General features: G+C 44.8%; 1 protein-coding gene across 2 annotated transcripts in view; it reads right to left on the bottom strand.

Moving 5' to 3' along the window:
* Nucleotides 1–4,379: 4,379 nt before the first annotated feature.
* The window catches only part of DCTN4 (dynactin subunit 4), a 31,228-nt gene continuing 22,663 nt past the window's right edge, over nt 4,380–12,944 (bottom strand). For both annotated transcript variants that reach the window (XM_045826294.1, XM_045826305.1), the window contains 4 exons: nt 12,687–12,741; nt 11,602–11,709; nt 9,910–10,007; nt 4,380–6,958 (listed from right to left, as the gene is read on the bottom strand). In XM_045826294.1, the coding sequence (XP_045682250.1) occupies nt 6,745–6,958; nt 9,910–10,007; nt 11,602–11,709; nt 12,687–12,741 (475 nt within the window). In that variant the 3' untranslated portion in view covers nt 4,380–6,744. The remainder of the gene's footprint in view (nt 6,959–9,909; nt 10,008–11,601; nt 11,710–12,686; nt 12,742–12,944) is intronic.

The following is a 12,944-nucleotide window of genomic DNA, read 5'->3' as shown; positions in this document are numbered from 1 at the left end:
GACAAAGGTTTAGTGATAAGGAAAAGAGTCTTTTTTAATAAAGCTTCGGGATTTTGGAACAATAGCTTTCCACTTGCATTAGTCACTTAAGCCTATCAATCTACCAACTAATGCTAATCTCTTTAACTCTTTATTACAGCTTTATTCACTTAAACCTATCAATTAAGGCTAAACTCTTAACACCTGAGTTCTATCCTCCTGTTTTTAGTTATCTTATTTCTATAGGGTTCATTTAAAAACTAAAGCAACGTGAGATACAAAAGTTAACATAATTTTGGAAGAATGGCAGGCTTCTGCCTCAGACCTGGTCCCCTCTAGAACACCCAAACAATAAACCTGCCGCCCTCTGCCAGGCCAGCCCCATCCTAGGCTGTGCAGGGAGTTCCCTACCATCCAAAACACCATCTGTCAGTTGAGAAATGCAGGCAGCTGCTGCACACCATCCAGGCATCTGCGAGGAAGGTGAGCCCAGGAGCCAGATGCTCTCTGGAGCCATCAGCTTCTCAGCCAATCCCATCCTAGACTATTTACCGTTGCCTCCGCAAACTCCTCCTGAGGCCCCTCCCTACTTCTCCGCAGTGCTCTGATCAGATCTCTCTGCATCAATAGTACTGTTCTTACAACTTCTGAAATGAAGTGTCTTAGGGATCAACACAGGCATTGCTATGTCATTTTTGGGAGCAAGTTATAGCCACTTTGCCAATATTTTATGAATTTCAAGCATTCTGGTACCAACTTTATAATTTTTGACATATCTGATCATCAAACTACCTAAAACATTTGTCCCCGAATTTTTAAAAACGAGGTTTATTTAAATATAGTTTCTGTACAGTGTACCTTCTAGTTGTACAGTTAGGAAATCTTACATACATTCACCGTGAAGGTAGACTAGCTCCATGCCAAGGTGTCCCCTCATGCCCAAGTCAATCCACTTGTCCCCACACACACTGTCAGAGGCCAACCACTGGTGTGGCTTCTGTCCCCATAGTTTTGCCTTTTCCAGAATGTCCTAAGTGGAATCCTATATAGCTTTTGGGGTCTTCTTTTCCTTTAAATATTGTATTTGAGATTCACCATACTTTTACATGTATCAGTAATTTGTTCCTTTTTACTGCTGAGAATTCCATTGAACGGATGTACTAGGGGTTTAAAAAAAATCCATTTGCCAGTTGACAGACATTGGAGTTGTTCCAGATTTCCATGAATGTAACTACAGCCATTATAAACATTCATATACAGGTTGTTGTATGGATGTAGGTTTTCACTTGTAAATACCTAGGGGTGAGATTCTTTGGTCATGTGGTAAATACATATTTTTCTGTACGAGAAAGTGCTTGGGTTTATCTGCGCTTCCTGGATCTGTGGTTAGTCTTTCATGATATTTTGAAAACTGTTAGATGTCATCTGTTCAAATATTCTTCTGCCCAGTTTCTTCTCCATCTAGAACTCCAATTACACACGGCAGACCCTTCAGTAGGTACTCTCCCACAGGTCTTGAACACTTTGTTGCTGTTTCACTCTTGGTAGGGGGGGTCAGTTTGAATCATATCTATTGACCCATCTCCAAGTTCCCTAGTTATTCTTCAGCTATGACAAGTCTACAATATCTAGAAGATATTCTTCATCTCTGATCTTGTGGTTTTTATTTCAATTTGTCTTACGTAGTTTGTCTTTGCTGAACTCTGCTCACACATTACCCACATTGTCAACTAGACCCTTCGACATGTTCATCAGAGTTGAAGTCCCTGTTTGATAGTTCCTGCATCCGAATCATACCTGCACATGGTTTCATTGTCCATGAAAAACGGGTTGGTTTTTCTTTGTGTATCTTTTTTTTTCTTGATTGTCAGTCAGTGCTTACATAACAGTAGCAACTGGATAAATAGTAGTGATGCTTGGAAATGGACAAGCGTCTTCTGTTGTCAGACTGTGTGTGTGGGGTTTGGTCCATCTAATCAGGAATTGAGCTGGGTTGGGGGTTTGTGTTGCTATGGTTGCCTTGAATATCCCACAGCTTTCACCCTCCAGCATTATTTTGTGCTTTAAGTTGGAACTGAAGAACTTTTCCCGACTGTTCATATTTCATCCTCAGTGTCCAACTGTCTGGCACACCTGCACCATGGCAGCCAGTCTCTGCCTCCCCTCGCCCCCAACAGCTAATGTTTGTTCCTAGCAGCTTGCTAGGTGGGTGGTGAGGGAGCAGTCAGAGTTGTTTTTTTTGTTGTTGCTGTTGTTGTAATTCAGCCTCAGTCTTTAATACGTTCCTTGAGGACAGGTTTTGGGAACCGGTCTTTTCTCAGTGTGGCAGCTGCTCCTCTCTGTGGCAGCCGAAGCCTGACTTGTAGGGGCAGCTGGTCTCGCGCAGCAGTTTGCTGCCCTTCTTGTAGTGGTAGATCTTGAAGGGAATTGGGACAGCATCCTGGGGCTCAGGGTTGCATCTTGTCGCTCCCAAGGTTGAGGTTTTTTCTTAGCTCACTCCAGCAGCAATGAGAGACTGGCTTTGCTCCTCCCCCAGTGGCTTAGGCCTGTTTGCTCCTTAGGAGAGAAGGGCCTGCGCAGGGCAGGGCAAGGCTTCCTGCCTTCCCCAAAGTGGTGGCAGATCCCTCCCACAGGCCTCGGAACCCAAGAAGGCTCAGTAGCACTGGGGCACCACTCCCTGTCCCCGCGGGTCTTTCTTGTGGACACCTGGTGGACGTGGTGAGTGCATGCAGGCTTCAGTGTCTGAAGCTCTTAGGGGTCCATCCTGCCACGTTAGCCCAAAGTTGGCCTTGAACAATTCCTCACTATTTTAGTTGATTTCCTCTTACCTGCTCAGGCGGCAGCCGACACTTCCGCCTCCTGTGCTCTGCTACACGCAGGTGAGCCAGCCTGCAGGGCTGCCCTCTCTCGCCAGGGGTCTGTCCTCCTCGAGACTCAGCATTTGACTGCTCTGCCACTGCTCTGCTCCGACAGCCCCAATAAAACTTATTTTTGTCATCTATCCACCTTCACTTTTTTTTAGCGGTGGGGGTGACACTTTCCAGGTTTCTGCATCATAGGCAGCAGTCACTCTTATTTTACAAGGAAACTTTGATCACTTCTGTAAATAGAGAATTAGTGTCACATTTAGATGTAGCCTTAAAAACAAGTACAAGAAAATGGAACATTTTTAGTAAATAGCTACCATTGTCTGCCAAAGGCTCAGCCAGAAGGCTATGTTAAAAAAAGAGAATGAGTGTTAGATGTGACAAACATAATTCTGAGTATTGATGCTTTTTCCTTTATTTAACTGGAAGGAGGGGAGCAGGGGGACATGAGAAGAAAACAGCTTTCTCACTTGAGGTCATTACCTTGTGCAGCCGTCTAGCATCTAGAGTGAAATGTTTCACCACAGGTGTCCCTGACCATAGGAAAATGGGGATAAATGAAGCATGACAGTCCCCCCCTTATCTACGTGGGTCACCTTCCCAGACTGCCAGCAGAGGCCTGAAACCGTGGATAGCACTGAACACTGTACTGTTTTCTCCCGTACATACACACCTCTGCACTTCAAGGAAGCAATTCATGGCTTCTCCTTGGCATATCCCAATGCCAGCTTTACTCCTGTGTACTTCGGGGCCATCATGAAAACTAGGGTGACCTGAACATGAGTACTGAGATACTACAAGTCGATCTGATAAACAAGACAGCTCCTAAGTGACCAGCAGGCATATACAGCATGGACAAAGGGATAATTCATGTTGTGGGTGGGATGGACTAGGATGGAGTAAGATTTTATCACGCTACACAGAATAGCGCACAATTAAACATTTATGAGTTATTTCTGGAATTTTTCATTTAATATTTTTGGACCACAGCTGAACGTGTCGAGGGAGTAGAGAAATGGGACTGAACAGGGGTGTGAGGTCAAGTTCTTTTTTAAGGTCAGAGAAATCATAACAGTGCTGGAAAGAATGCAGGAGAGGGCGGGGAAAATACGTCCTTGAGCAGGTACGAGGTGAGATAGAGGGCACTAAGTGGTGGGGCGTTAGGCAGGAGCGTGAACAGTTCGCTTCTGTACAAGGAACAAGAGTCGTATGAGTACAGAAGCGGGGTGAGTGGGCTACTTGTTGGAGCTGGGCCATTCATATATTTTAAAGTTTATCTTTGGGAGCCACCACCCAGGACAGAAGCTGGTGGAGACCTAACAAATGTACCATTTACATAATGGTTCAGGTAACATCTACCCATTCAATATTACAGTGAACCCACTTGATATAAAGTTTTAGCTTAGTTCATTTAAAGAAATGGAGGAAGGGAGCAAAGTCCACCGGCTCTCATACTAACTCTCTGGACTCCACCTGTCTTCTTACTCCGAGCCATGCTATTACAGTCAGTCTTCAAGAAACCAAACAAAGACATTCGGGCTTTGTCTGCTTTATTTGACTACAATGAGTTAAGCAATAAGGCAAAACAAGAATTTGTCATTCATAAAGATCAAGGAGTGCCTCTTATTCCGACAAGGGACCAAAAAGGTTTCTTCACAAATATGCATGACATTTAGCTCATTACGCCTACAAGCACACTGAATAAAATTTTGGTGGGCTAATCAAGTCACAAATCCAAATTAACTTCATCTTAGGTTTCCCAAACCGTAGTCTCTAGTGCTACTGACCTCTGGTTCGCCCGCAGTGGTGCACAATGACGTTGCATCACAAATCTCGCACCACATCTAATGCACAAAAGCGACACATAAGTTTTGAATTTACCAGCTGCAGGTGCTGAACCATTTCTACTAACACACGGAACACCAGCCTGCACTGAGGACTATCTTGAGGACGTACTAAACAAATAGCTCTGTTACTCTGCCAGTTAATTTGGCTTCTAAAGGAAACAAATTCTATTATCGAAAGTGTTTTTGTGTTTGTGTCACAGGGGATGACGAGACCCATTTGTTTAATAGTGTTCCCTTCAGGAACCAACACCAGCTCGGCACCATGGGTCCACACACACCCGTGTGCAGCCGCTGCAAACGTGTAAACTGAGAGCTCGTCTCCACGGCGATGTCCTTTCCTCCACTGGCAAATGGGAGCAGCGACCTCACAGCAGATTCTAGCAGGCAGTGAAATAAAAATTAACTTGACACTCTGTGGAGTCACAACAAATTAAACTATTTCTAGAGTTTGCAGGTTTGTAATTACATAACCTCTGCCCCAACTTTTAAGAGGCTAAACCTTACTTATTATTGTCACAATATTAACACTGCAGCATGTATATTACTCTGTGGAACATTATTTCATAAAATTGGCTTGACCTTAAGAATATCACTTAGTGTCTTTCAAAGGCTTCCTAAATTTTATCTTCCCAGGGAGCTGACAAGATACAATGTCCTATCTATATTTCTAGATTACTATCTATCTTAATTTCTCCTCTTTAAACTCAAGGCTTGAACTTGAAAACCAAACCAGGGTGAACAGGAAACTTCTCCATCCACCAGCTGTCCACTTGCTAACAGTGCATTTACAGAAAATGTGCTGGTGCAGCTGGCGGTCCACTTTGTCAACTCTCATTCCAGAAAACGTCACAAAACTTAAGTGAACAACCGAACTCCAGGATGCAGAGTGAGGACAGGACGTGCGCTGTCAAGCGAGTGCACGGGGCTACTCGCTGAGCTGTGTGATGTTTACAATCGACACGGTCTCATTTGACACACGTGGTAACAGCCACACTCAGGAAGGGGAAGGTTCTTTGTCTTCATATCCAGTTTGGGTTCAGGAGGTAACTGTTAATCTCCCCTTCGAATCAGAGGAAAGAACATTAGTTCAGATCATGCTAACAACCTAACCTTTGAAGTGTTTCCTGCATTCCAGAAGTGAACTTGTCCACAAGTTTTCTTTGGGCTCTTTCCAGGTCCCAAACACTCAGAACAATCTACTGAGTTAGAGAGGCAGGGCAGAGAAGGGGAGGGGAGTAGGACGTACACAGACTGCCTCCCCGTGGAAGCATTAATCCCTGGATACTGTGGCAACACTTAAAAATAAATGGAATTTGCCACCCCCTTGACATGACATGTAAATGCCTGCTTATCAAATTCTTCTTAAAAAAAATCTATATTCTATTGGGGAAAAATTTTAAGAGCAACCAATAAAAAAGTATCCTGTATTCACTCAGAAGAGGGCAAATGAGAACCCTTAAAACTTCTCAGGGTTTTCCAACTGTCACAAAACTAAAGACAATGTGGCAATTCTATTTTCGTCAAACGGAAGTCTCTGGCATGACGGGAGCCCCGACGGCGACGGAAAGGACGCGTTTAGATGGCTAGGTTCGATCTAATGGGACGCAGGAAGCAGGTGGTGCACTGAGGCCAGTGTCGGATAGTGACCAGCAGGTCTTCCTTTCTGTAATCATTTTAGGTTTCCTCTGCGAGAGTCTGATCCTCTGTGCGGTCTGATCAGGAGACAGTCTGTGGAGTCTGTCAAGTGTAAATCTAACGCCACTCCAAGGAACAGCCGCCACCCCCGTTCTCGGGATGGAACTGTGCTGTGGTTAGTCAACGTGCAGGGCTCAGTGAGGGAGACACGATTTACTGGTGCTAACAGAGTGAGAGCAAGAGGAACAGCAGTTGCCCCATGTTCCTAAGGCCGCGCCTGCCCCCGCCCTCCAGGGAACAGGATTTGGTAGTGCGTGGGTATATCGTTATACACAAGGCCTGAAGCAGCAGCTTCTGCGTTTTACACGGGTTTGTAGTGATACCATTGTTCGGAACCTGCCCACCAGTGAAGCCTTCTAAGGAAGAAGTGGGCCCAAGCTGAGTTCCACATGCTGCGTGAGCCAGATGACTTCGGTGGCCTGGTCACTTTCCTCGATGGGGCGGATGGGGGCTGCCAGGTTTTTAAAATCATGCTTCATCTTAAAGCACACGGTCACTTCGCCCTCCTCACGCTGTGGGGTCACTTTGATGAAAATACCCACTTTGTTGGCCTTTCTGAAGGCGATAATGCTGTGGAAGGAAACAAGCACAGCATTAGGTCACAAGTCAGCCAAGCCACTGAGACTGACAGTCATTTTACGGCCCAACAAGAAATCTTTGATGACAAGATATAACCACCCTCCCATTTATCAGCAATGAAGAGTTTCTTCACCAAAATGTTGATCTCCTTATTTTTTAAATGTTACAAAAGTAAAATATAGTCTCACAAATTCAAATGAGAAAACGTAAAAGTCTTCCCCTTATTTTTCCCTTCACTGGAGAAAAACTGCAAACACTTTGGTTCCTAAATGACCACTTATTTTTGTGTTTACATTTTTCTGCTTTTTTAACCAACACAAACGGGACACACTATTCTGCAACTTGCTTCTTCCCACTGCCCATCACAAACACCTTTCCACACGGGACACAGAGATCTTCTCCACCCCACTCAGTGGCTGCCCAGCCCTCGGTTCCACATTCACCGACTGGCGTGCCCCTCGGCTGTCGCCAGCGTTTCTGTTACAAACGCAAGGCGCTGCACCGGCCCTTCCACGTTCACCTCCATGCACATGTGGCCATGTTTCCACAGGACAGGCTGATCACAGCTCGGAGCCAAAGGGATTTCTGGAACACCGTAAATCAGTGTTTTTGTAAATAACCTCTGTAAATTAGGAATTTTTAGAATAGGAAAAAAATCTCTTCAGTTGAGGTTTCTATTTCACTTTTCTCTGACATGCACTTGAAGTTTGTACTTTAATAACTTAGCTTCAAAAACTAATGAAATAAACAGAATTTAATCTACTGTTCAAATGAAAATCTTAGAAAAGTTACTGGAATTAAACATTTACATATTTAAACAGTATTACATAATATTTACAGATATGCAAAAATCCTATAAAGTATAGTAATGTAAAATATAATTAATTCAAGTTTATCAATCTGTCATGTAATTAACTAGAATTTGGTATCCTGGATGATCTTTCAAGAAGTTGACCCTGGCTTAACAAATTTATTTACCAAATTACTGTAATTTAAGGACCCACATAAAGCAAAAGATTACAGAGAATGCAGTTTGTTTTGTAGTTAACTAATTAAACCTTTGATTTGTATCAGATTCATTTTTTTAAATTCAGTTAAAAATAGTAGAAAGGAAAAAGTCAGTCTCTCTATTCTTAATTTCCCAGGCAACCATTGCCATCTAAAAAGGCTAAAAAAAAAAAAGAAAAGGAAACAGAAAAAGCCAGCCCTGGCTGGTATGGCTCAGTTGGCTGGAGTGTCGTCCTGTAAACCCAAAGGCCACGGGTTGATTCCCAGTCAGGACACAGGCCTAAGCTGCAGGTCCATTACCCAGTCGGGCGTGTACCACAGGCAACTGATGGACTGCCTCCCTATCCCCCCTCTAAAATCAGTAAGCATACCCTCAGGCGAGAATGTAATAAAAAACCAGATTTCTGGTGCCTCCCCTAGGCCTACTGAGGAGAATCTCTGGGGTGGAGCCTGGGACTCTACAGACAACAAAGGAAAACCACCCGTCCACCGTGGCACTCTCCCAACTTGACCCATTTGCTAAGCACTGTACTAATCTCACCTGTGCCCTCACTTTCTTTCCCCACCCCATCCTATGTTCTCTCTTCTTTCCAATATCTTGCTAAGGGAGCTTTTGATCATTCTGTTACAAAGCCTTGAATACTCCCTGTGCCAGGATATTAAGCTATTGCTTTTCAGCTCTAAGCTCACCCTCTACATCAGGGATGTCAAACTCATTTTCACTGGGGGCCACATCAGCCTTGTGGTTGCCTGCAGAGGGCCAAATGTAATTTTAGGGCTGTATAAGTGTAACTACCCCTTAACTAGCAGCAAGGAGCTCCGCACTGCCACCAGGTAGAAACAAGGTTAGGGCCGGATGAAACAAGGTGGAGGGCTGGATTCCGCCCGCGGGCCTTGTGTTTGCCACCTGTGCTCCACATCTTGCTTTGTGACCCAGGACCATGCAAGCACATTTCTGCTCTGCAGGCTGGCTCCCTTAGTGGTGTCGGGGTCCCGTTAGGGGGCTCTAAAGGGAGCCCAGAACCTGCAGGAGGCAGGGGCCTCCCTGTGGGCTTCCTGTTTGTGAGCGGTTCCCATGGGCATCCCTCCAGCTACACTCCTTCACCCCGAAAGTGGCAGCAGCCAGCCGAAATTTTCTGACTCTTGTGTAACTGGCTTTACCATGCATGCCTGCAGAACACTGTCCCCTCTCTTACTTCCCCACAGGTCTGAAGTTTAGCTCCATGGGGCTCTTCCTTCAAGCTTCTCAACTTTAACAATTCTGTCTCCCTTTGTTCCCTCAGCCCTGGGGTGGTAGCTGCTTCATAAAATTGCCATCTCTGAGATACTTCTGAGTTCTCTGTAACCTTTGAAGATACCCAGTTAACAATTCTTTGTATTAAATCCTCCCTGCTCAGCTAATGTGATTTCTGCCTTTAGAATGGATGCAGACTGATGCATTCCCCATTCAGGAAAAGGCTTGGTTTTTTACTCTTCAGTTGTTACATATGAGAGAGTAAAATCTATTAATTACTGTAGGAGAGCAAGGGTAGGGGTGGACAAACCCAGTGACAATCTATACGGTATTGCATTCGGTTCCCAACCTGTGTTCTGTGCCCAGCCATTATAAATCGTGCGCCTGGAATGTTTTTATTAACATGGGAAAATACACTGATGTGAAAAAATGAATGTTCAAACCACGTGTTTACAGAATGATACTGATGGCGAAAGGAATCTACAAAAGGACAATCACCAAAATGTTAATGATACTCATCCCTGGCAGCTGGATTTTCTTCTCTTCTTCATGGTTTTATATATATTTCCCAAATTTCTACAGTAATTATTTTATAAGAAGAAAATAATTTTTTTAAAAAATCCAGATTAAAAAATGGATTTGAAAGTGGGTCTCCTGCGTCAGCCAACTATAGCATGTGGGTCACAAGAAGCTCACTCACTCGGGGTCGTCCTGGAAGTCCTGGGGCTCGGCCAGCTCATCATACTCAGCTGCGGCGTCCTTGCCAGCCAACACAAGCTCTTTGGGGGGCACCGCCACCTGGAGAGCAGCAGAGAGAGGCCTTCCTCAGAAGAGGCCAGTGCACTGTAGAGCGTTCATTCAGCAGCACACGGAGAGCATGACACTGATCCAGACACTCAGAAGTAATTAGCAAGACTCAAGAAACATACAGCATTCTGTCACTTAGATGGAGGGACACGGGCCTTTGCTATGTTATTCTTCAAACTCTGTGGTATATCTAAAACAGCTCATTATTTTCTTTAAAAAAGAAGAACACAGAGGTGAAGCCCTGGTTCCAACGCAGCACTTTCTGACATGGGGTGATGTGCACGGCCCTGGGAGCCGGTGCGGCGCTCCTCAGGCCTATCCGTGCGTGCTGAGCAGGCTTCAGCTTCGCCACGTCACAGGTAAGGGACAACAGTGCCAACTTCATTTCTAATTACAGGTACAAATGTGACTGGGGAGGTGGAAAGAGAAATAAAAATAGCAAATCCACAAGCTGGGCATTTCCATCAGGCACTTCTGTCTCTATCATTATTAGACCAGCTTGGTGTTGTCTTAAAAAAAAAAAAAGGCCAAGGAAAGATGTGTGTCCTCTCTCTTGGGAAGCAATGCTAATAAGTGAAATGGTAAGTGCTCCACTAAAGGACTACAAGGAAGGAAGCCCTCATAAATAAAGCACAAGGAGAAAAAGAAAAGAGGGATAAAGAAATCTTCTACTAGTATTATTTGAATTATAGAAATGAAAGACAGATATCTTTGCTACCAATTTTTATTAATGAACATCACACAAAATTATGAGTCAGTAATAGATGGTCTACAGAGAAAAGTTTTTTATCTAAAATTTCAAATACCAAATTAATCACCACAGAGTAAAATGTAGAAAGGTCACATTTCATTCATAAACTAACACTGAGAGTCGAAATCTCCCACTTTAATCTTCACTCAGTGCTGGGTGTCCTCTTTGCAAGCAGAAGGCACCTGGAGGAGCACCCCAGCCTGTAAAGGAGGTCTTAGTTCCTGTGAGTCTTGAAGACTGAGCGTGCACTAGACTAAAGACAGGCGAGGGCACGTGTGCCAGGGGATGGGGACAGGAGGGAGGCATTCTAAATAAAACGGACAGCACACGCACTTCTCCAGCACGAAAGCGCACAATCCACTGGCTCTGCCTGGAGCACAGTCACTGCTCCGCAGGTCTGGAGAGTGCCAGACTTGCGGACCTGGGGGAAGACCATCTGATAGGACAGACAGAGGTAAGGGCATTACGGAGCTCTTCTGCTACACCAAAGAATGTGAATTTCATCTCAAAGTCAGAGGAATGCCAAACAATCAGCATGTCATTGTCAAAGTTAGATTTTAGAAAGACCATCCTGGTGGCAAGACCAACGATGTGAAGGAGAGCAGAGGTAGCCCCAGAACAGCGAGGTCAGTTAGGAAGCTACCATCCAGGTGAGAAACGAGGAGTCCTTCAACTAGGGCAGCGGCAGCTGTGTGCAGATGCAGTAAGACCTTAGGAGGTAGAGCCAGAACTGAGGACTGCTTGGATGTGGGAATGAGAGACAGTGGGGAGTCCCTTCAGCCAGGCCAGATGAAGTTGCACAGGGTCAGGCAGGATAAGGCACAGTGCTCCTACCTTAGCAGTGCTGTTGATATTGTCAGGGTCCCCCTCATCGCACTCCAGCAGCGTCACGTGGGTGAGGTTCTCCACCGGATTCGTAAGAGTCAGGAGGACCTGGCTCTCCTATGAAACGGGAAAAGTGCCCCTCAGACATGTTCCACTACTGCCACCGGGCCCCTTTCTTAGTTGCTACACCAAGTATTTCACAAAATCCTCACCCACCTTCCCCAATTACTCCTGAGCAAGAACACCCACCCACACCTTTCCATCACTACTTTCTCAAAGTGCTCGCTCATTCCTAGTCTACTATTTATATGTTAGGCCATATACTCTCTAGAGTTGCTCTTCCACCTAGGAAATGAGACATCCTGTAGAAAGGGCCAGTCACTAGATCCAGAATTCTAAGGAATGTATATAGTCTAAGTGATTATTTAAAGTTTACAACTCTTGCTCCACCCAGTCCTCCACTTAAGGCCTAAAAGGAAGGAAGCCCTCAAAAATAAAATACGGGAGCCACAGCCTTGTCAGATTACCACCACAGAAAAAATGGCACATCAAGACTGTAGAAGACTTTTAAGGTTTTTTGCTTGCCCTTGTTTTGTACGCTCTTGAGATCAGCAAAAACATCATTAAAACGAGCAGGGACTTTATAAAAGTCTTCATGGGCACCACAAAAAGGAAGAACTAAAGAGGCTGCTGCAGACGATTCTACAATTCCTCAGGGGGGAGTGGTGGGAGGAAGGGGCACAGATAAGGACTCAAAGCACAGGGGGCGGTGGTAAGGAAGAAACCGGGGTGATCCCTGGTATCTGCTCCAGCGCACCGTGAGAGGATGGAGGAGAGCTACAGAGGCCCGTGGGGTTCGACCTCTTCCTTCTCGCCACCCTCGACTCCCTCTCTGTGCGTGCACACTGCTCCATCCACAGGTGTCCCTGTCAAGACTCCCAGCTTAAAGAAATTTAAAGTCTCAGTCCCTTTATTGCTCCAAACTTTCTTCTTTTCTACAGTTTGCATCCCATGCCAAATACACACAGCCACCCCCACACACATCTTCCATCAGTGAATTCTTTCTTTTCCTACTAACGAAGCGAAGTACTAACCTTCATGTAGCGAAGGTTGGGAATCGACATGATTCTCACTTCTGGGATATAATTGCTGTGGATCAATAAAAAATGCATTAATGGTCAATGGAGACTCATAAAATTATTACCTTTTTTTTAGTTAGTGCAGCAAAGATTTCTTCATGTTAATTAAAACATGTCAAATAAAAATTTTTAGAGAACTGTATTACCACTACAGTAAGAACTTAAGGCATGGACCGAACTGGTAATGAGTTCTTTCTGAAATCGTATGTATAC

This window comes from Phyllostomus hastatus, unplaced genomic scaffold (genome assembly GCF_019186645.2).
Source record: "Phyllostomus hastatus isolate PE091 unplaced genomic scaffold, TTU_PhHast_1.1 phas_contig_150, whole genome shotgun sequence".
NCBI classification, from domain to species: domain Eukaryota; kingdom Metazoa; phylum Chordata; class Mammalia; order Chiroptera; family Phyllostomidae; genus Phyllostomus; species Phyllostomus hastatus.
Note: the sequence above shows the minus strand (reverse complement) of the source record. Positions and strands in the feature narration are given on the sequence as shown.